The sequence below is a fragment of the Rana temporaria genome, chromosome 5 (assembly GCF_905171775.1).
Source record: "Rana temporaria chromosome 5, aRanTem1.1, whole genome shotgun sequence".
NCBI lineage: Eukaryota > Metazoa > Chordata > Amphibia > Anura > Ranidae > Rana > Rana temporaria.
In genome coordinates, this window is record NC_053493.1 from 173555247 (window position 1) to 173577214 (window position 21968).

At 44.2% G+C, this 21968-nt stretch overlaps 1 protein-coding gene across 6 annotated transcripts in view; it reads right to left on the minus strand.

Moving 5' to 3' along the window:
- TRIO (trio Rho guanine nucleotide exchange factor) overlaps positions 1 to 21968 on the minus strand; it is a 1129982-nt gene that overhangs the window by 685676 nt on the left and 422338 nt on the right. For all 6 annotated transcript variants that reach the window (XM_040353401.1, XM_040353397.1, XM_040353396.1 and 3 more), the window contains 2 exons: positions 20976 to 21091; positions 20390 to 20512 (listed from right to left, as the gene is read on the minus strand). In XM_040353401.1, coding sequence (XP_040209335.1) covers positions 20390 to 20512; positions 20976 to 21091 — 239 coding nt within the window. The remainder of the gene's footprint in view (positions 1 to 20389; positions 20513 to 20975; positions 21092 to 21968) is intronic.

Genomic DNA, 21968 nt, shown 5'->3' on the forward strand with positions numbered 1-21968 from the left:
ATAAGAGAAGGAAGCCCTTTTGTATCGGTCTAACACTTCTGAGGACTTGTTTCAAAAAATGAATTTGGTGGTCGTTAGGCGCATAAACATTGACCACTGTGTAAGTGGTGGAGTTAATGTCGCACACAAGGATGTGGTAGCGACCCTGGGAATCAGCAATTTCATTGTGCAACTTGAACGCAACAGAGTCCCTAATTGCTGTCATCACTCCCCGCTTTTTTGCCGAGGCACTGGCTTTGAAGATGTGTGGATATTTTGGATGAGTGCAGTTAGGCGTTTTGTCGCCCTGAAAGTGAGTCTCTTGAGTGCAGAGGACATCGCAGTTAAATCTAATCGCCTCAGCCCACAGTGATTTTCTTTTGGCTGGATGGTTGAGGCCTTTAGCGTTAATAGTTAAGAAAGTAATAGTCATCCTGGGACAACGGTCTTAATTGATAAGCAATATGAAGAATAAGTAACACTTACATCAGGTGGCTTAGCATACCACACCGGTGAGCCAAGAAGAATCGCCCTCAAGGTCAGACGGTCACGAGTGGGTCCATTCAATAACTCTTCAGTGAATCTGTGGACTCTTCCGAGACCAACTGCAGAGTGGGGTGTTAGACTGCTATGTAAAAAATGAGAAACCAACGGAAAAAATAAAAAACAAACACATAAACAGAGAAAAAAGCGCCAAAACAGGTGAACATAGGTCATTATGACCTGAGTGCAGCTCATGGCTGCAAGTAACCAAAAGGGTGTGAGGCAAGTTCAGCAAGGTGCCTCCAGAACAGGGCAATTAGGAGTAGTAAGACAATTTTGGCAGCCCATAATAACTTCAGCGGTGTGAGCGAGCATTTCTGGAGTTGACCACATTCCAATCACTGCCAACCTGATCCGGACTGCGGTTGTTAGGCCCACCGGGGGGATCCTCCGGGATGATATTCCATGTTTTAAGCAAGGCCAAGCCTTTAGCCAAGGAATCTACTGTATGCTCTTTTCCATCATTGGTGATAATGAGTTTGGTTGGAAACCCCCATTTGTAGACTATTTTGTTGTTGCGCAATGCCTTGGAAATGGTGTTGAGATTTCGCCGCTTCTGCAACGTAAATTGAGACAAATCGGAGAAGAACTGAAGATCTTTGTATTGCGGGGGGATGAGATCCCTATTACGCACCTTGGACATCAGGCGTTCCTTTACGTGAAAAAAATGCAGGCGTAGGATGACATCCCTCGGTATTTTATCTGGAAGGTAGGAGGGTTTTGGTAGCCTGTGAATTCTGTCCATTGTGATGTCCATTTCAGTGAGGTCTGGTAGGATTGAGATAAAGATCTTGGATACAAAGTCGCGCAATTCTGATTGTTGAACGGATTCGGGGACCCCGCGTATTTTGAGATTGTTCCTCCTGGAACGGTCTTCTATATCTGCCATTTTAGCTTTGACTGCTTCCATTTCCTCGTCCCTAGCGTCATGGGCATCTACAAGGCTGTTGATCGTGGTGGCAAATTCCCCCATCCTGTTTTCGACGTGGTCTACCCGTGATGTCACAGCTTGTAGCTCACTCCCAAATTTTTGGACGCACGCCATCATGTCGCTGTGGAGGGAGCTCCTCAGGGATACCAGCATATCTTTAAGCGTGGTATCCAACACTGGTTGATTGCTCGTGGGGAAACGGTCGATGGAATCTGGGAGCTCCCTGGTGTCGTCTCCAGATTCAAGACTAGCACTCACCTCATGGGAAGGCCCCGTAGCATCCAATTTAGGCCTGGCTTTCTCAGGGCTTCCAGATGCAGAGGAAGAGGCAGGAGATTGTCTGTTGCTAGCTGGAGACATTCGTTTAAAGGGTTTATCCCTTCTCTGCGGTAGATGGGGGGTGCTGGCAGCAGAGGGCCCAGGTGTGCCAGTGCTCTCCTGCCTCTGCTCTAGGGCGAAGTATTCTGTCAGTTTTTGCGGCTTCTGAGGCCCCTTGTGCTTTTTAGTCATGTTGCAGAAATGAGGGGTAGTTATAAAGGCGGGTTGTCTCAATCTTTTCTGTGTGGGCTGCTATGCATTAAATATTCCCTGTGGGGCCTGGAGCACCGTTCTTATGCTGCCATCTTGGAGCTAAGCAGGTCTGGCTTCATGTAACTCAGTGCAGTAGTAGTGTAGAGAGCAGGCCATCTCCACCCCCTCCAATCATATACAAAAAAAAAAACCCTATCCAGCCTCCTACTGGGGTGCAGTGCCGTTGGGTCTGGAAGGCTAGGCAGGATTTGGCTCGATTTGCAGGTGAACAGCAGGCCCTGGGTGTGCCAAGATGGCCGCTGTGGGTCTGCTACACAGCCCCTGCACAATAGGGTCAGCACCAAGTCCAGGTCGTGGAGGGGCTCAGGATAGCAGGGAGGGTGGATGGTAGTGGGCGATCGTATCGCCGAGGGCTCACCTCCGCGGTGTATCGCGTCAGGAAAGTCCGGGGATCCAAGGCCTAACTAGGCCGCACCAGACCGCGGCCGCGGCGGACAATTCCGGGACCAGGTGAGTCCTTCAGACAGCACCGGGTAGGTGGAGAGGAGCTGGGTAAGGGCTGGATGTGATCCCCTACCTCCAGAAGCTGTGGGATCCGGCTCCTCTGGCAGGCCTCGAGCAGGCAATATGGCGGCTGCCTCGCGGTTTGTTGTGGGGATATCTCCGGCGCGGATCGTCCAAATTTCACCAGAGTACGGTCCTGATATTTGATATTTAGATGTTAGTATGATGATAATAAATTTGTTGTTCCGCAGCAACACATCAGGCTCTCCAGAGAATGCATTTTATTTAACTTCCAATAACGAAAAAAGTCCAAAGTCCACAGACGATACAAAATCCAACAGAGCATATAATTCAAATCTCTTCCTAGACCTGTGCCTCCATATCAGAGAATACATAGAGGATATATTCTCATTGACGAGACTAAACTGAATGCCAGCTTGAATGTCTCAAATACTGGTCTCACACTGGAGGGAGGGGTTCTTCCAGGTCAAACAAATGTTTCCCTGAATGAATACCCCCTCAAGACTAATTACCATCAATAAATACTTCCTTATGTATGTAAGCAATTTACCCTTTGAGGTAGGCCATACCTCACACACCTAGGAAGTTTTGGACAAGATTAACACATCTAAGGGTCTTCAGCTGTCCCTTTGTTAGCCACTAACCCCTTTGGTCAGCAAACACCCTTTGATGTGTAATCTTGAATGCCTGTATGTAACACACACACATATATATATATAATACCTACACATACTGTATATACTAATATTACAACAGCATGGCCAAAACATCACCCGCTTGGGCGCCACATGCTTGACCAGACATATGTCGACCTGCCATGCAGATTGTTGGCAAGTGTACCTCAAAGACCCACACCAAAGAACAAAGCGGAGCTCTCCTTGCTCCTCATCAGCTGGGATCTCCAACCCCACTATACCTTCAGTCCTCTGAAGCCTGCACTGATAGGACTGAAGGTGTAGAATTAGGTGTGTCACAGCCAAGTACTTGCGGGCAATCGACTATTGGTACACTGATGTCAGATTGTACCAGGCAAATTTCACTGCCCCAGCTGCTGCAGCACCGAAAGCAGTTCTCTCCCAGCCATCCACATGCCCAGCAGTTGAATGCTAGCTTAGCTAAATTGCTACCACTTCAACTGCTGCTTTTCCGTTGGTAGACTCTGCCCCCTTCCATGAGTTTGTGGAATGTGCGGTACCTCAGTGGCAGGTTCCCAAACACCACTTATTCTCAGAGAAGGCAATTCCGGCTCTCTACCGGCATATGGAAGGCAACAGACAAGGAAAAACTGTGCTAATTAAATTATAACATTCAAAACATACTTAACAAATTAAGAAAAACATTTAGTATACTAAAGGCAGCAGCTTGCGTGCATGCGATACACAAAACAATATAGACAACAAGGGGTTAAAGCTTTGCCACTGCACCAAAACCTTATAGTCCACTGAAGCTAAAAGATGTTAAAACATATATGTCTTGCTTAAACAATGCACTTTTCACTGTGCACACAGATTAATCTGGTCTTGTGAGATATGCTCCCAATCACCACTGTGACTTCACAGATACTACACACTTAAGTGAAGACCCAACCACCAGATATCAAAGCCGCTTACCAGACAGGGCAAGCTTGGCTAGCAGTCGGCTATAGCTCAGCTTTAAACTTGTGGTGAACTCGCAGGTTACAAATTCCTGGGAACGGCTTCTTTCACATCCACAGACTGCACCGAATGACCATGTGTGAAAAGAGGATGCACCATAGCGTAATTCCGCATAACACGTTTATTAAAAAAAGTAAGTTGTTCTTACAGACCACAGATAAAATCATTCATGTAAAACAGATGCCGGCCGGAAAACGAACAAAGTCCTTCCTCCTCAGCGTGGTGACGTCACTGCGCGTCTACCCAAACATGTTTTGTCATAAGTCAGACGTTTTCAATGTGATAGGTCGCGGCAGTGACTCACCATATTTATAGGCCCAGACCTTGTTGTGAAATGCAAAACAGTGGCAACGAAGATGCCATTTTGACTATGTCCATGCCTTGCTGGACAGGGCGGTCAGTAGTAAGGTGCATATTACCGCTGACTCATGGTCCAGCAGGCATGGACAGGGACGTTACCCATGTTTCACTGTGCATTGTGTCGGAACATTTGGGGTTAAAAGAATACATATAAAGATCGCACATAATACATATTTCATAGTGCTCCATATACATGGATATGATGAACTGAAGCACAGCCATTTGTCCCTGTTGGAGTTTAAACAAAGGTTCAAAGGCATGAATAGACACTGTTTTTAGGTTGTAAAGAGCCTGCCTGTGCTATCTCCCCAAATCATATCTCCTGGGGTTCGACACTTATAAGATAAGAGAATGAAAAGCCTGGCACAGCATGACACTAAACACAGTGTGGTCTCTGTGTTATGAAACTAAAGGGGCTATTTACAATCCCAGAGGAATTATATATCTTAAATAGTATTGTATCTATTGTATCTTTATAATGCCACAACAACAACATGTATATCAGTAATTCTCATAATACTACTTGTTAATACATAGACACTAATGGGGTCCCAGGTATAAGATCCTAAAATAACTTCAAAGTATTAGACTGCCTTGATCACAGCCCAACATTAGTTTAAAGGAACTTTCCAAGGCATGTGTGTTGATCATAAAACCTTATCTCAATCATAACTTTAGACGTTGCCAAGATGTCTGACAACTGTTTGACATACAGGACAATTTATGGGGGGGTTTTATAGGCCCAAGTTAGAGAGGTCATAAGTCATGATTAACTCTGCTTGACCTCATCATTAGGAATAATTCCTTACACGCTACTGCCCCCTACAGGTTAATATCGGCATTGGTTCAATATAGACTTATCAAAACATATTATTATGTGACATCGGCAGTCATGTGATAGTGATGTGACACACCCACTTCTTGGGAGAGATAAAAAGTGATTACTCAGGACAGAGAGGGAGGCTGATGGGAAGAAGCTTGATGGGAGAGAGGCTGGAGCTGATCCCTGGAAGGCTGATCTCTGATCTCTGAAGGAAGCTGGAAGGGAGAGATTGACCGCAAAGATGTAGGGGAATGAAGAGGGTCCTTCATTAGGACTTTCCCTTCTCAAACAGAAAGATCTCTTACATACTGGTAACGTATTATCTTGATTATTTACTTTTTTGGTAATTCGGAGATTTTCACATACACACACAACTAAAACCATGTAAATATACTTGGCAAATATAATTTGGAAATTGGTTATGTCTAACTGCAGCATGACGTAATTGTATTCCAAATATTAAAGACATACGCATTACGTTTGTCTTTGAAAAGCTAAGTGCCAATGATGGTAAATCGGTTTTAGAGTGAGGGCGTATATGAAGATATATCCTAGCCAAATTTAACAAAAGCTTGTGTACAACATAACATTTGTTATGTACACATATTTAAGTAGCAAGAGATCTGTTTGTTATTGAGAAGAAATAATACAATGTCAATGTTATGTCACCAAAAGCTAAAATGTTTCAAATAGGCCAAGATGATTTAATACCAAGAGCTAGGAATATGCCTTGTCATAATATTGTAAATATTATCTAAAACATTCAACCATTGTTTATTTCTGATTATAGAAACATATCATTTATTTGTTGTAATACGAATTGTACCTGATTTTAGATTTTGCACTGTACCTTTAGTTAATAAATATATATATTTTAAATATTCATTTTTATTGCTTGTCCTCAAAATAGCACTGATAAAAGAATTTTAGATATCTTGTATTGTAGGAAAATTGTATTTCTCCCAAAGCACAGATATACATATTTTCATAATACAATAATATTTTATAGTTCAGAATAAATATTCTGACGGTATATGTAGGCTCTATGCCGAGATACGTCAATGGTTCTGACAATTGGATGACTCTGCTGGCAGGTGGGAAGGATGCAGTACAAGGTATAGTAGTGTTGGAGGTTTTTCCGCCACCACGCCTCCAAAATGCTACTACTGGCGATTGTGACACACCTCTCTCCTCCACCCCCTCCTCTTCTTCCTCTGTGGCCTCTTCCTGTGCTGATTTGTCCTCGGAACCAGCGGTGCTCCGTAGGTGTTCAAGGGGCTACGCAGGTACTCAGGCAAAGAGATGCCATGTGGTGCTTGAGCTGGTGTGCTTGGGGGACAGGAGCCACACTGGGGCAGAGGTTCTGTCAGCTCTGCAGGGGCAGGCTCAGAGGTGGTTGACGCCATACCAGCTTAAACCAAAAATGGTGGTTTGCGACAATGGCACCAACCTTCTCTCCGCCCTGCGACAGGGACAACTGACCCATGTGCCCAGTTTTGCTCATGTCCTTAACTTGGTGGTGCAGCAATTATTGGGCAGGTACCCAGGCTTACAGGATGTCCTGAAGCAGGCCAGGAAACTCTGTGTGCATATACGACGGTCATTTAATGCCAGTGCTCGGCTGGCTGACCTCCAAAAGGAATACAACCTGCCCAATAACCGCCTAATCTGGGACATGCCCACCAGGTGGACCGGCTGAACACGCAGCAGAGGGCCATCAATGAGTATATGTGCCAATATGGCACCAGGACAGGGTCAGGGGAGCTTTTTTTTTCCCCATGTCAGGGATGCATGCACTGTCCTGTCACCATTTGAGGAGGCCACGAGGATGGTAAGCAGTGACAGTGTATGCATCAGTGACACTGTCCCTCTGTTGGAGGCAGAACAGAGGGAGGAAGAGGACTTCCTTACCTCTCAATGCCCCCTTTATCCAGACAGTGTTCCTGCTTGCCCGCCTATCACACAGGAAGAGGAGGAGGCTGATTGTGTCAGCATGGAGGTGGAGCCTAGCACTCAGCATCAGCAGCAGTCTTCAAGGTATCAATTACAGTCCCAAGAAACCCATGGACTTGTACGTGGCTGGGGCGAGGTGGCTGCGGATCATGTCGTCCTCAGTGACCCAGAGGACTCTGCACCAAATGCCTCAGCAAACCTACGCTGTATGGTCTCCCTGATCCTGCAAAGCCTGGGGAAGGATCCTCGTATTTGTGCTATCAAGGAGAGGGATCATTACTGGCTGGCAACCCTCCTTGATCCACGTTACAAGGGCAAGGTTGCAGACCTTCTCTTGCCGGCGCAGAGGGAGCAAAAGATGAAACATCTTTGGGAGGCCTTGCAGAAAGGTCTGTGCAACACGTTACCAGAGACTGGGAGGTTACAAAATCATGGTCCTGGTCCTGGACTGTTGCTGAGGCTTCGGTCAGTCAAAGAAGGAGCGGTGGAGAAGGTGGCCAGCTAATCGATTTGTTTTTTAGTCCGCAGCCCCAAGGTATGACCGGTTCCAGCAACCATCGCCAGCGGCCGTATTACATGGCGCGGAAATACCTAGGGGCAAGATCAGACTTGGACACCTTTCCCACCGAAAATCCTCTGGGTTACTGGGTCTTGAGGATGGATCACTGGCCAGAGTTTGCACAGTATGCAATTGAGCTACTAGCCTGTCCTGCATCCAGTGTTCTTTCGGAATGCACATTCAGTGCTGCTGGAGGCTTTGTAACCGATCACAGGGTGCGCCTCCCCACCGACTCAGTTGATCGACTTACCTTCATAAAAATAAATCAGACTTGGATCACCACCAGCTACCAAGCACCTGATGCTGATGTAACTAAATATTTAATTTTTTTTTTGGAAATGTCAGATCCCTTTAAGACTGCCTATGCTGATGCTTAGTGACTATCCTGTCATGCTGAGTGACTATCCTGTTATGCTGAGTGACTATCCTTTCCTCCTCAATGATCATGCTGAAAGCTTGTAAGAACATTTTTGGTTCTGGGCACCGCCACCAGTGGCTAAAGTCCAATTCTTCTGCCCCTGTTTAACAGGGGCGTGGAATTACAATTGTTGATGCAATACTTTGCAGCGGGCTCATTCCTGCGCTCCAACTAGAGTATTTGTGAGGGGTTGCAGTGTTGTGGTACCAGCACCAGTGCCTAAGGCCCAATTTGTCTGCCCCTGTTTAACAGGGGCATGTAATTACAATTGTTGATCTAATATTTCACAGCAGGGCTCATTTCTGCACCCACCAAGAGTAACTGTGAGGCATTGCAGTGTTGTAGCACCAGCACCAAAGGCCCAATTTTTCTACCACTGTTCAACAATGGCACTTAATTACAATTCTTGATATAATAGTTCACAGCAGGGCGTTCCAGCGCGCACCAAGACTAACTGTGCGGGCTTACAGTGTTGTGGCAACACCAAGGGCCCAAATTTCTGCAGAGTATATACGGCAGGCCCCTACTTTCAAACATCCCACTTGCAAACAGAAGGAGTCAACAGGAAGTGAGAGGAAATCTACCCCTAGGAAGGGAAGTTCTCTAATGTCCACTAATGCTGTATCACCAATCCTTGTTTCACAAAAAAAAACAAATAAAAAAAAAATGCCATTGGGACAGAAAGTGAGGTGAAATCTTCTGAACAGATGCGCACAGAGAGCAAAACAAATGTTACATGGGTAATAACCCTTCTCCATGTTTTCCAAAAAGCTTAAAAATTGATTTTTTGGCTGGAGCCACACTTTAAAAATGGACCAGTTCAAAATTACAAACAGATTCTACTTAACAACAAACCTACAGTCCCTGTCTTGTTTGCACTGCCTGTATACTGCTGTTCAAAGTATATAGAGCCAAAGGGGATGGTAATGACCTGGGGGAGAGGAACCCATGCTATTTCTCTCAGTGATTTCCATCCATATTGCAGGGACCAGACATTACATTAAAGCTGCAAGCAGTTTTAAAGCGGAGGCTAACCCAAAAATCAACTTTCTGTCACTAGATCCAGCATACTGCTGACATCTGCAGTATGCTGGATTTTTTATTTTTTTTTGTACTTATCGTTTTAGCAGTATTTCTTCTCCGGCTCCGAGTGGGGAATCCTGCGGGGAGTAGGCGTTCCTAAATCAAGCGCAGTTGATTGACGTGCTTGCATAGCGCGTCACGCCATCCGAAAATAGCCAACGTGACTCTCGGCTGCTTACGGCGCTATACGACGCCTGCGTCTGCCATGTAGAGCTGACTGCGCAGGCGCCGTAAATTGCCGAGAGTCACGTCGGCTATTTTCGGAATGCGTGACGCGCTATCCAAGCCCGTCAATCAACTGCGCTTGATTTAGGAACGCCTATACCTGGAAGGATACGCCGCTCGGTGCCGGAGAAGAAAGACAGCTAAAATGATAAGTACAAAAAATAATAATCCAGCATACTGCAGATGTCAGCAGTATGCTGGATCTAGTGACAGAAAGTTGATTTTTGGGTGAACCCCCGCTTTAAATTACTTTTTTTGCTATAGAAATGTCATTCTGTGCAGTTCTAAACACGTGCCACTTCACATGCATACTATAGACACCCAGCAGGTATGATATTTAAAGGAATATTTCAATTTATTATTTCACTAAGCATCATTAAAATCACTGCTCCCGAAAAAACAGACGTTTTTAAAACTTTTTTTTTGCTTTGATACATGTTCACTGGGCAAGACCTGGGTCCCCAAACCTGTTTTAGGACAATAACCAATAACTTGCATATTAGCCTTTAAAATTAGCACTTTTTATTTTGAACCTTCGAGTCCCATAGACTTGGTTGGGGTTCTAAAATTTGCGCGAACATTCGGTCCGTTTGAAGGTTCTGATGCAAACCGAACCGGGGGGTGCTAGGCTCATCCTTACTGTTGAGGTGAAATGTATTGTTATGAGTAGTCCACTCAAGAACGACATTTCCATATCTAAGTTTGATGGTGGTTGCACATTTTGTTACTATATGGTGTTAATTATAAAGCTTTGTATTTTATGTGTATTCTGTAACTCAATAAATATCTATGGTTAAAAAAAAAAAAAAACTTGGTGCTAGGAAAAAAAGGAATGGACGCACCAGCAAACTGTACTCATTTGCAAAATTGGGGAACTTGAGCAACACCACAAAGCTAGGCAGGTTTTTCACACTCTGACACTGAAAAGGGAGGAACTGAATGCCCTCTTCCACTGGAGCAGAAACAGCAATCTCGTATAGTGTCCCAACGTTTCCATGAGTGGGGTAACAGGCCGGGTGGGCTTTTGGCCCACTAATTGCAACAAAAAAGAAATGCTTCCTTCATAGCCAAAATTAAGACAGCGTCCTCAGCCCTAGTATATGACAACCCAGCTATAGCTAAGGAATTGCGTTAATTCTATCAACATCTGTATCACGTTTAACACATTACAGCAGACCGCGACACTAAGTCCAAACTCATTGAAGAGACACAAGCCAACTTACCTACACTTCCACCGGATACCCTTGCGACCCTGGAAGGCGAATTCACCACCTCAGAGATGAGCGCTGCCTTAAAGGCCACGGCCAATGGCAAGGCGCCTGGTCCAGATGGCTTCACGGTAGCATATTACCGCTCATTCGCAGATATCTAGATACCATGATTGACCTGCTATGCCAATGCAGTGTCTGATGGTGGTGCCCTCAGGCCTGAGACCCTCCACACACATTACAGTGATACTCAAACCCGGTAAGAATCTCACCACTTGTGGGAGCTATCGCCCCATCTCGTTGTTGAACATCGATGCTAAATTATATGCCAAAGTCATTACCAACAGGTTCCTCCCCCCGATCCTGCAGTGGGTCTCTAACAACCAAACGGAATTCATCCCAGACAGGGAAGCACGGGATAACTCTCTCCGCACCCTGTCCTTGATATTGTATGCACGTGGATCCTCCCAGCCCACCCTTCTGCTCTCAACGGACGCGGAAAATGCATTTGATAGGGTGGACTGGGAGTATCTTATGGCAACGCTGTCCCATCTGGGTATTAGTGAATCTTTCCAACGTCAAATTTCAGCCCTTTACAATTTCCTCACAGCTCAATTGCGTATCAACGATACCCTAAGCGATCCCTTCACGTTATTCAATGGCACCCGTCAGGGCTTCCCCCTTTCACCCATTTTATTTGCCCTGTCATTGGAACCATTTTTATTGACAGTTAGGCACAACCCATCCATTCACGGGATTACTGTGGGAGGCTCAGAACACAAATATGTCACGCATATGCGGATGACATTCTATTCTCTAGCCCTTGATATCCCTGCCCAACCTCGTTGTCAGCATTTTCAGTGGTTAGTGATATTTCCAATTTTAAAATTAACATGACAAAATCGGAAAATCTTAAATATATCGGTCCCAGGCAAACTAGTATCTCACCTGAAACAATTATTCCCCTTTACCTGGCAGGTACATAGGATGAAATGTCTAGGTATTTATCTCACCCCTAACACAGCCTCCTTATTTCTTAGTCATTTTCTGCCCCTGTTGAATGTGATTAGATCGGACCTGCAGAAATGGTCTCAAATTGCCCATTCTTGGCTGGGGAGAATTAGTGTTGTGAAGATGAATGTTCTGCCCAGGCTGCTGTTCTTGCTACAGATGATTCCATATGGAATCCCGAAGGGTTTTTATACGATAGTCAGATCACTGATTGGTAAATATGTGTGGAACAGAAAGTGCCCCAGACTCGCTAGGACCCTATTCACTAGACACAAAAGGGAAGGAGGCCTGGCTCGAACTGATTTTAAGAGGTATGTCATGGCAATTGTGTTTAACAGAATCTCTGATTGGAAATATCATAGACTCTAAGCTATGGGTGAGCCTGGAAATGGAGCTCAGTGGGACAGATCTTTTCCCACAAATTTGGATCCCTAAGAAATATAGAACTTTGTCCCTGACCACTTCACCGCTTACACGATCTACCCTCATGGTATGAGACTCTCTATGTAAGATGCATGGCTGAACACACAACTCGCCCTTAACTGCCTTTAACTGGTCACAACTTCTTTCCTCCGGGGGAACATAGACCCCAATATTCATGTTTGTTAACTTGGATCCAATACTCTACTACATCACGTGACTACCATGTCGGGCATTGTGCCCCTGTCCACATTAATGCCTTATTTTACAACGACGCCCATGGACCACTGGCGTTACCGTCAACTTGCAGCTTTTGTTCGCTCACTTCCAAAACCTCTATGGACCATCTTGGATTTAACACCTATAGAATCCGCTTTTGTGCAGGACCAACCAGTGGATAAACCTATCTTGTGTAGTGATATAATGTATATTGTCCAGTAGATAATTGATGATTAGGTATTAGTATGATTATATAAGTTATGTTCCAAGCAGCAATACCCAAGTTCTCCAGAGAGTGCAATTTATTTGACTTCCAACACAGAACAAAGTCCAAAGTCCAAAGTCTACAGATGATACAAATCTAAAGAGTAAATATGACAACAAATAGTAGCTTTAGGTGACCTTTTATGAAAGTGCTGTAAAATACCGCTATTCAGTTCTCAGGCATTCTCAGAGGAGATCGCTCTCCTCTGAGTGCCTGTTTTTGAAACTTTGTAGATCGGTTCTCATGTTGAGATGAGGAGCGATCTACAAACGGCTGGAAACTCCTGAGAACTGCTTCTCTCACTGTAATCTCACGTGATGTAGCGGGATTACAGTATGAGGAAGTGGAAAATACATGAATCAGCACACATTATACACCACATATTAATAAAATAATAAAGTTACATTCCCACCAAATATACATTAATCTAATTATTAAAAAACATCGTTTTTATCAATATTTAAAGCTCATACATGTGCCTATTTAAATGTGAATGGTGTATAGTAAATGAATGGAATTCCACATATGTAATGCAGCTATACACCATTCATATAAATGAAAAATACATTTATAATCATTACATTTTTTTCTTTTAATAAAGTATACAAATATAAACCCTGTATAACTGTAATAGAACAGTCCATGGATAAAACCATATTTTAGGGTTTACAATTAGTTTGTACTAGTAAATAAAAAAAATTGTATAAAAATGACTAATAGCATTTTAACATTTTAATGCAGGTATAAAATATATATATATATATATATATATATATATATATATATATATATATATATATATATATATATATATATATATATATATGTATGTATGTAGATCTATATATATATCTATATCTATACATAGATATATATACAGTGCCTTGCGAAAGTATTCGGCCCCCTTGAACTTTGCGACCGTTTGCCACATTTCAGGCCTCAAACAAAGATATAAAACTAATGTTTTTTGAAGAATCAACAAGTGGGACACAATCATGAAGTGGAACGAAATTTATTGGATATTTCAAACTTTAACAAATAAACTGAAAAATTGGGTGTGCAAAATTATTCAGCCCCCTTAAATAATACTTTGTAGCGTCACCTTTTGCTGTGATTACAGCTGTAAGTCACTTGGGGTATGTCTCTATCAGTTTTGCACATCGAGACTGAAATGTTTGCCCATTCCTCCTTGCAAAACAGCTCGAGCTCAGTGAGGTTGGATGGAGAGCGTTTGTGAACAGCAGTTTTCAGATCTTTCCACAGATTTTCGATTGGATTCAGGTCTGGACTTTGACTTGGCCATTCTAACACCTGGATATGTTTATTTGTGAACCATTCCATTGTAGATTTTGCTTTATGTTTTGGATCATTGTCTTGTTGGAAGACAAATCTCCGTCCCAGTCTCAGGTCTTTTGCAGACTCCATCAGGTTTTCTTCCAGAATGGTCCTGTATTTGGCTCCATCCATCTTCCCATCAATTTTAACCATCTTCCGTGTCCCTGCTGAAGAAAGGCAGGCCCAAACCATGATGCTGCTACCACCATGTTAGACAGTGGGGATGGTGTGTTCAGGGTGATGAGCTGTGTTGCTTTTACGCCAAACATAACATTTTGCATTGTTGCCAAAAAGTTCGATTTTGGTTTCATCTGACCAGAGCACCTTCTTCCACATGTTTGGTGTGTCTACCAGGTGGCTTGTGGCAAACTTTTAACAACACTTTTTATGGATATCTTTAAGAAATGGCTTTCTTCTTGCCACTCTTCCATAAAGGCCAGATTTGAGCAGTATACGACTGATTGTTGTCCTATGGACAGAGTCTCCCACCTCAGCTGTAGATCTCTGCAGTTCATCCAGAGTGATCATGGGCCTCTTGGCTGCATCTCTGATCAGTCTTCTCCTTGTATGAGCTGAAAGTTTAGAGGGACGGCCAGGTCTTCATAGATTTGCAGTGGTCTGATACTCCTTCCATTTCAATATTATCGCTTGCACAGTGCTCCTTGGGATGTTTAAACTTTGCGAAATCTTTTTGTATCCAAATCCGGCTTTAAACTTCTCCACAACAGTATCTCAGACCTGCCTGGTGTGTTCCTTGTTCTTCATGATGCTCTCTGCGCTTTAAACGGACCTCTGAGACTATCACAGTGCAGGTGCATTTATACGGAGACTTGATTACACACAGGTGGATTCTATTTATCATCATTAGTCATTTAGGTCAACATTGGATCATTCAGAGATCCTCAATGAACTTCTGGAGAGAGTTTGCTGCACTGAAAGTAAAGGGGCTGAATAATTTTGCACGCCCAATTTCTCAGTTTTGTATTTGTTAAAAAAGTTTGAAATATCCAATAAATGTTGTTCCACTTCATGATTGTGTCCCACTTGTTGTTGATTCTTCAAAAAAAATTACAGTTTTATATCTTTATGTTTGAAGCCTGAAATGTGGCAAAAGGTCGCAAAGTTCAAGGGGGCCGAATACTTTCGCAAGGCACTGTATATCTATATATATAGATATCTATATATATCTATAGATATGTATACACATAGAAATAAACACACACACACATATATATATACACACATACACGTACATACACTATAAATTCCTAATCTGCTCATTTTGGGGTGTGTATTGGTGGAAAGATGTGTTATGACTGTAATGGCTGCCTGTGTTGCCAACCGTCCGTAGAATTACGGACAGTCCGTTAAAACAAGGCACTATTTCCCTGTACGTAAAAGTCCGTAGTAAGGGAAAGGTGCCAGTAAAAATGGCGGCGATCGGCTCTGGGTCAGAACTGAGCATGTGCAATTCACGGAAATACCCGAGAAGATCCGATGCCGAGTCGCCCAGAGTACCTCCTGCACAGTCTCTGCCCAGTCCACCCGCCGTGCAGCCAATGCAGTGAGCGCATTTTCCCGCCAGCCTATGAACGGGCAGACAGGAATAGAGAGAGCAGAGCTGACAGTCACGGTCTGTGACCTGAGCGGCTGCAGACGGAGCCTGACCAGTCGGGACCGGTGGACTGGATAACAGAGCACACACACCTTGCACAGTGCCTGCTATCCATCCCATCCACCATCCCCCCCAGCCTGTAAATCTTCGCCGCCACTGCTGAGAGTGAGAGTTTCAGCAGCGCAGGGGGACAGAAAGAGGAGAACCAGCAGCAGTGACAGGCAGCCTGCTCAGAGCTCCTTCACAGGCATTGCATCTGTACGGGGATTTCCTCCTTATCTGCTACGGTGATTCACCCCTCCCCCTCTGCACTGCGACCGGAGCTGTTGACTGTGAGTGTAACTCTGAATATCTTCATAAACTAAACTGTCCATCACCTTTTTAAGAGGGAGGAGGGGGCAGATGTCTGTATTCTTCCTGACAGGTGGTCTCTATCTACCAAAGTGTGGGGGGGGGTAGACATGTTCCCTCCTATCACTCCCCTCCAGCTGGGGATCTTCTTTACTGGAGGGGGGGTCCTATGTTCCTGAATTGGGGACCCCTCTTACAGTGGTGGCTGGTGCTCAATTTTTTTTTTTTTTGGGGGGGGGGGGGGCGCAAACAAACTGGGGAAAAAAAATCAAACACTGCCACTGTGCCCATCAAACACTGCCACTGTGCCCATCAAACACTGCCACTGTGCCCATCAAACACTGCCACTGTGCCCATCAAACACTGCCACTGTGCCCATCAAACACAGCCAGTGTGCCCATGAAACGCAGCCAGTGTGCCCATGAAACGCAGCCAGTGTGCCCATGAAACGCAGCCACTGTGCCCTCAATAGCAGCCACTGTGCCCTCAAACGCAGCCACTGTGCCCTCAAACGCAGCCACTGTGCCCTCAAACGTAGCCACTGTGCCCTCAAACTCAGTCAGTGTGCCCATCAAATTCAGTCAGTGTGCCCATCAAATTCAGTCAGTGTGCCCATGAAACGCCGCCACTGTGCCCATGAAACGCAGCTACTGTGCCCATGAAACGCAGCTACTGTGCCTATCAATTGCCGCCACTGCCCATCAAACGCCACCACTGTGCCCACAAATGCAGCCATTGTGCCCACAAACACAGCCACTGTGCCCTCAAACACAGCCAGTGTGCCCATCAACACAGCCAGTGTGCCTATCAACCCAGCCAGTGTGCCCATCAACCCAGCCAGTGTGCCCATCAACCCAGCCAGTGTGCCCATCAACCCAGCCAGTGTGCCTATCAACCCAGCCAGTGTGCCCATCATATTCAGTCAGTGTGCCCATCATATTCAGTCAGTGTGGAAAAAAATGAAAAAATTGTTGTGCGCAGCTAAAGTGTTCAGGTTTATCTTAATGAAAAGGTGGCAACCCTACACACCCCCACCGGAGCAACGGACGGACCCCTGCCAGTGCCTGCCTGACTGACTGAGTGAAGTGTGTGGAGCCTGCTGCCCACCGTTGACTGTGTGTGAGGGTGAGCAGGGAGACAGCCAGGCTGGAATGATTAATTGATGGTGGAGGGGGCTCAGGTGGGGTCCACCTGAGCCCCCGCCTCCCTCCACCATCAATAAATCATTCCAGCCTGGCTGCCTCCCTGCTCACCCTCACACGGACAGGATACAGGAGATATCAGAGAGACAGCAGACAGAGATTGCATACAATTATTTTGCTGCCTGTGCCTGTCTGACAGCACTGTGCGTGGTGCACAGTGCTGTCAGATAGGCACAGGCAGCAGTTTCCAGACAAAAATGGCAGTGGTGAGATTGTGCAAAATAATTGTATGCAATCTATGTCTGCATGAGTGTATCCTGTCTGTATAACCATCTCATGTACCATGTCTGCATTCTCTGACCATCTTCTGTACCATGTCTGCATTCTCTGACCATCTTCTGTACCATGTCTGCAGTCTCTGACCATCTTCTGTACCATGTCTGCATTCTCTGACCATCTTCTGTACCATGTCTGCAGTCTCTGACCATCTTCTGTACCATGTCTGCAGTCTCTGACCATCTTCTGTACCATGTCTGCAGTCTCTGACCATCTTCTGTACCATGTCTGCAGTCTCTGACCATCTTCTGTACCATGTCTGCAGTCTCTGACCAATTCTTGTACCATGTCCCAAGTCTCTGACCATCTCTTGTACCATGTCCCCAGTCTCTGACCATCTCCTGTACCATGTCTGCAGTCTCTGACCGTCTGATCTTTTATCATGTCTACAGTCTGAGGGGGAGCCAGTAGAGGAGTCAAGAGGGGGAGCGCCGCCAGATTGGGGATCACGAGAGAAGTCAGAGGTGTGTGGACTGTGTAGCGAAGACTATCAGATAAAACCAGAGCTGCCAAGCTGGAGTTGCCTGACTGAGCCCTGCACGGTGCACCTGAGAGGAGGTCAGTCGGAGGGGTTACTGATGTAAGGGGGGGGGGGGGGGTGAACACAATAATGTAAGGGGGCACTGATATAAAGGTTAACCCTTATATCAGTAACCCCCATTACCTTAGTATATTCACTCTGCGGAAGGTAATCTCTGGTCACCAAAGTTCCCCCCCCCATTAGAGTTCCCAATGTTCCCCTTTACATCAGAGTCTGCAGGATTTCCTCTTATAGTGCAAGGGAGAACTCTGCGGACCCTGATGTAGGTGGGAACTCTGATGTAAATGGGAGCGCAGAGCCCCTCCTTACATCAGAGTTCCCCCTTAGATCGTGATCTGTGGCATCGTCCTTTACATCAGGGTACGCAGAGTTCTCCCTTGCACTGTAATGGGGAACGCTGTGCTGGCTGTTATATTAACCTGACCTTCATGTAAATAGAGAAATTCAGTTTTTGACTTTTGTTTAACTTAAACACATTGCTAATAGCACTAGCAACATGTTTATAGTTTAAATACTAAGTTGCACAGTTTAGCACCGAAAACAGACATTTTAGCTGCTTTTTTGAAGTGCCAGTAAAAAATTGGTGGTGTTCGTAATTTTTAGGCATCTTGCCAGTAAATTTCACTTGGGGGGGTTGGCAACACTGATGGCTGCTTGTGTGTGAAGGATGGAAGTCAAAAGACTTCCTTCTTCCTCCACAATGCTCAGCCAGCTTCGGCTTATCTCTCCGATTCTCCACCTCCGAGATGGTGAAACAGAAAGTGAGAATTCTGTCACAGATCGCCAGTGAGGTGCTGAGATCACACCTTCATAAACTGGCCGTTTCTGTGACAGTGGTTACAGATTCTCACTGTGCTGAGGTAGTCAGTGGAGAACATGTTCTCAGCTGATTACCTCAGCTTCATAAACTGTGTATGACCTGAGATCAGTGGTGAGAGTCTGGATCGCCGCTGATCTCACTTTCATAAAAGGACACCTTAGAGTCCCATCTTTTCCTAGACCAGTGCCTTCATATCCATAGAGAATATTCTAGGAATGACGAGACTGACCTCCAGAATTATATTGCCTATCCACTGAATGGCTGAGCAATTTGATTGGCCATCTTTGATCTACATTGCGTCTCTCAGAGTGACAGATAACGACCCCCTAACCCAGAGACGACTGCAGTCATCACATGCCTTAATTTGCATTCTTGCATAATAACATCAACAAGCACATCAGAGTCATATGTGTAGTAAATCTTGTTTGGCCACTAACCCCTTTGGTCAGCAAACACCCTTTGATGTGTAATCTTGAATGCCTGGAACACATATATATTGTTCCATACATAATGTATAACACAATATATAGAATACCTACACATATATATATATTAATATTACAACATCTTGTACTTTTATCAAGCCTTGCAAATGTTGGCCTCCATAAATGGGAGAGGGAACTACACAAAGAGTTCTCTGAAACCCAACAATCTACTATTATCTTAATGACACACACCTCCTCTATGGCTTCCAAAACTACAGAAGTAAACTACAAACTGTTGACGAGGTGGCATTATACCCTGGTGGTGCTTCATACATGCATTCCACAAGCATTGTCTCTGTGTTGGCAGGGATGTGGTGAACGAGCAACACATGCTCACATTTGTTGTTAATGCCCTCTTCTACGCCCTTACTGGGAGGCTGTTCTACATTGGGCCAAAAAGATCCAGGGTTTTGAAATTCCCAATGATCCATGGGTGGTATTACTTAATTGTACAGGCAAACCAATGGGAATGAGAAATCTATAACACCTCACCTGCTTAACGCTGCAAAAGCACTTCTTCCCCGATACTGGAAACAATCAAAAGTACCTGCATTACGCCAATGGCTAATGGAAGTTGACCATATGTACTATATGAAAGATCTTACGCTCTCCCTCAGAAATAAATCTGATTTGGCAAAGGAAATTTGGTCCTGCTGGTTTGCCTTTAAATACACAACCGCTTACGTGGAAATTATGTCTCAGCCTAAGTGATGTGAGGCTTGTCGACTTAATGCATAGGAGAGACTGGACCGAGGCAGATTTTTATCTTAATCGGTTTTGTACCTAGAATGGCTAGGAGCGGCATGCTCCTACCAGAAATTTCAAAATGACAGCTAGGACCTACTGTCTGCAGTGTCTACTGTCAAATGGCAAGCTTCTAAAAAGTATTTGCAAACATTGTTTATAAGCGTTATTTAAAAATAGATCATCACATTTATTTTTTATTTTTTTCAATTTACAATTAATAGCAGGGGGGGATCATACATGTGGCAAAAAAAAAAAAACATACACAAATGATAAAATATGTTAACAGTACAAAGATGCTCTTTAAAATACCTTAGCTGTGATTTGAAATTCTTCATGTTCCTTTAACAGCTCTTGGGTATGTTGAATAGTAGAACCAGTCGACATATGAGTGGAGAGATAGAATTCCCCATTATCCTGGATCCACTCAAGAGCCTTCAAAAAATAAAAACAAATAAAAAAAGTATTGTTCTCCAATGAGATATTTCAAGCAATGATAAAAAATACATCATATTGGGAACAAATTAAATGGTAAAACAGCTAACAAGCCAAATATTGACATACCAGTTCAAACCAACTGTGTGTGTTCCAACAGTTTAAGCAGAGCTAAAACCACAATAATTGTCTCTCCTTCAACTGTCCCACATATCATCTATCAGGCTTTTTCCAGGTGCCAGGCTGTAGCAGTCTTCATTAGCTGGGCAAGTATGAGGTCACTCCTGTACATGCGCAGGAATGCAGTAATTTTGGCACAAAGGCGTTGTACCAGAATGTACACTGAGCTGCCAGCTCAGAGTTTATGAAAGTGGGACTTTAGTTACATTAATACATTAGAAAGCTAACAAAATACAGTGCCTAGATCAAGCACCACTAAAAAGTAAAATTTAAAATGACTAACCTGTTTAGCACTCCTTTCAAATACAACATATTGTTGGCAATGGTCTAGTCTTCTTTTCCTAAGAGTCCAATAATGAAGTACCCGGTTTTCTCTTTGAAACAATTCATTTAAGATATCTACAAAAATATGCATAATTGTAAAAGAAGCAAGAAAAAGCAGAGACACAACAAAATGTATAAAAAGAAATACTCCCAACAGACTGTCATGTAAATTGCCACCATCCCTGGTAAGTCAAAAAAGGAAAGTTACCTCAAAGAAATGGAATTTTAAGGGCAATAAATGAAATCAAAAATATAAAAAAAATATATTTTAATACAAAATATAGAAAAGTTACACAAAATACACAGAGATATACATACAAATAAGGACCGCAGAAGTGGTCCGTGATTAAAAATAATTAGTACATAGAATTAAAGTGCACATGTAGAAAATGATGAACAATATCTGCAAGTAAACCTCGAGGACCTAGAGTAAAGGTTCCTGAAGCTATCAGACAGCTGATCCTCGCAAAATACAAAGGGACATACATACAAATAAGGACCGCAGAAGTGGTCCGTGATTAAAAACAATTAGTACATAGAATTACAGGGCCAGATTCACGTAGGTGAGCGACGGCGTAACGTATCGTAGATACGTTACACCGCCGCAAGTTTTCATCGCAAGTGCCCGATTCACAGAGCACTTGCAATGAAAACCTACGCCGGCGGCCTCCGGCGCAAGGCAGGCCAATTCAAATGGGCGTGTGCCATTTAAATTAGGCACGCTCCCGCGCCGGACCTACTGCGCATGCTCAGTTTCGCAATTCCCGTCGTGCTTTGCACGCCGTGACGTCATTTTTTCGAATGGCGACGCGCGTAGCGTACTTCCGTATTCCCAGACGTGTTACGCAAACGACGTTAAATTTAAAATTTTGACGTGGGAACGACGGCCATACTTTAAACTGCAATACGTTTGCTGAGTAAAGTTAGGGCAGGTCAAACGACGACTAACTTT